This window comes from Rhamphochromis longiceps, linkage group LG11, assembly GCF_057381845.1.
Source record: "Rhamphochromis longiceps isolate RC_006_pf linkage group LG11, R_longiceps_female_GT1.1, whole genome shotgun sequence".
Taxonomy (NCBI): Eukaryota; Metazoa; Chordata; class Actinopteri; order Cichliformes; family Cichlidae; genus Rhamphochromis; species Rhamphochromis longiceps.
In genome coordinates this window covers 29,727,561-29,729,814 of record NC_140567.1, presented here as the reverse complement: position 1 = coordinate 29,729,814, position 2,254 = coordinate 29,727,561, and the positions used below count along the sequence as shown (strand labels likewise).

General features: G+C 44.5%; 1 protein-coding gene across 1 annotated transcript; it reads right to left on the bottom strand.

Annotated features, from left to right (window-relative positions):
- Positions 1-1,919, bottom strand: LOC146659479 (free fatty acid receptor 2-like). Its single transcript, XM_085421880.1, has one exon. The coding sequence runs from the start codon at positions 1,692-1,694 to the stop codon at positions 687-689; it is 1,008 nt and encodes a 335-aa protein (XP_085278006.1). The 5' UTR covers positions 1,695-1,919; the 3' UTR covers positions 1-686.
- Between the last annotated feature and the right edge of the window lie 335 nt (positions 1,920-2,254).

Here is a 2,254-nt window from a genome sequence, read left to right as displayed (position 1 = left end):
TATGCATATATATGTGTACATTCATACATCTCTCTTTCTTTATATATCCCATATAAATATAAGAACAGCCATCATCTTACAAATGCAAACATATGTACAATTACAAAGCGAACTGCTCTCTATTTTCAGCATGCTTGTATCTGCATGAAGATGCCACACATTTTCTCTTTCTTCTGCTACTTCTTCTTCAACCACCACTGCTTGACACATAATGACCGTATTGTTGCAAGCAATATCCTGTTCACGACTAAGGATGTTGGTTGGAACATTTAATCTCCAATTGCAGAGAGATGACGTGCAACGCTGTTGCTTAGATATTCATTTTGTTACAGTCTCTGCTGCGATGCTCCACAACACCTGCCTGCATTTAAGGGTCTCTGTACTTCTCTTACACTATGCGAGAAATGTTGTTATGTCCTGGTGACAGTTCAAAGTAGGCTGTCTCTGAGGTTTTACCCGATGCGCTGCATACAAAATTGGCATGGCGTGCTTAGGAAGACTGAAGGTTACCTGTCTTGTCTCATTTCCAAAAAGGAATGTCATCAAACAAAAATACACTGCACTGTATAAAGCCAAGTCATTTTCTCACATGTGTAAACATTAACATGGCATTAATTTTCTGCTCCCAGGGATGAAGAAATAAGACAACAGTAAAGGCAGCCGCTTACAGGTCCCTTTCTGTCAGCTCAGATAGCATTGATCTCCTCTTGCGTGTGTTCCTTATCTTGTGCAGTCTTGGTAATTCCCCCGCACAAGGCCTGGAGCAGGTGACAAGACATGCACCTCTGGAGACGGCTTTTAACCCCTTCCATCACACTACTCACATTCCCTCTCACAGCAGAGGAAGAAAAGTAGAAAATAAGAGGGTCTAGACAGGCATTGAAGGTGCTGCACAGCAGGGCCTTGTCTCTCCACGCCGGACTTTTCTTGTTTATAAAACCAATGATGTGTGAGACGTTGTAGGGTCCAAAACATAGAGCAAACACCACCAGGGTTCCCAAAGCCATGCCCATGGCTCGGATGCGCCGGCGCCGGTCAATGTGTTGCAGCTTTGAGAGAATTCTGATGAAGTTGATGTAGCAAAAACTAGAAATCAGGAAAGGGATGCAGAAAAGCACCACACAAAGCTCCAGGCGCACAGGCAGGAGGACGTTCAGCTGAGACTCGGTGAAGTTCTCATAGCATTGTTTTCTGCTATCGCTGCTAGGGTGAGCTGAGGCGTTGAGGCGTTCAGTGGGGATAAAGGGCACGATAAACACGATACTAAGTTGGGCGGTGGAGAAAATCCAGAAGAAAATGCTGGCAGCTACAGCATACACAGGTCGCCGCTTCAGAGTGTGCCGAATGGGGAAAGCCACACCCAAGTAGCGCTCTACACTGACTGCAGTGAGGAAAAAGGTGCTGTTGTAGATGGTCATGTAGAAGATAAAGCCAGACAGCGGACAGAGGGCATAGGGCATGTTCCACATCATGCCATTCATTGCTTCCTGCATCTTGAAGGGCAGGAAGATGAGGAAGAGGAGGTCGGAAATGGTCAGGTTGAGGAGCAGGATGTCAATCGGGGTGGGTTTCTGCCTTACTTTCTTACAAAAAGTGTAGAAAGCCAATATATTGGCCGGGAAGCCCAGCACAAAGGTAATGACGTAGACAGAGAGACAAAGTGCTGTGTGGCACCGCTGCGTGGTGGGCTCCATGTGAATCTTTCAACTCGGTCAAGAATTGAGATGTGTCACATTATATCCCCGACCCCGGGGATGAATAGACTGCAGAACAAGGAGGTTTTATCTGTGGGGCAGCACCGACCACAGAAGACGAAGGCTTCTTATTGGCTCAGTGTCCTGGAACAAACCCAACGAGACAGAGCAGTTTTTCTGTCCCCACCAATAAACCACAGCTCATCGTTTCCTCCAGGGCTTTGAGCTCTGCTGATAAGAAAGAATGAAAAGAGATTACCACACAGCACAGCAAACTATTTTAAACTATGAGTATAAAATTGACACTTCATTTGAAAATGTGCTGTTCATACAATAAATGTTTTTCCTACAAAAAAAGGTAGGAGGCATCCCAAAGTATGCTGTAATTCTGTTTTTTCTATATTCCTTCTTAATTTTCTTCCACATCACTACTTCAGAGTTGATTGTGGTTGTGTATTATCTCTTAATGAGAAGACAGTGTTTTAACCCGGCACACGAGTTTGTATACAAACCATAATACTGTGTTATTGCTTGTTCCTTGTTGTAAATACAGTGCAGCA

Coding starts and splice junctions, on each gene's coding strand:
- LOC146659479 (XM_085421880.1), bottom strand. CDS start 1,694: ATGGAGCCCACCACGCAGCGGTGCCACACAGCACTTTGTCTCTCTGTC.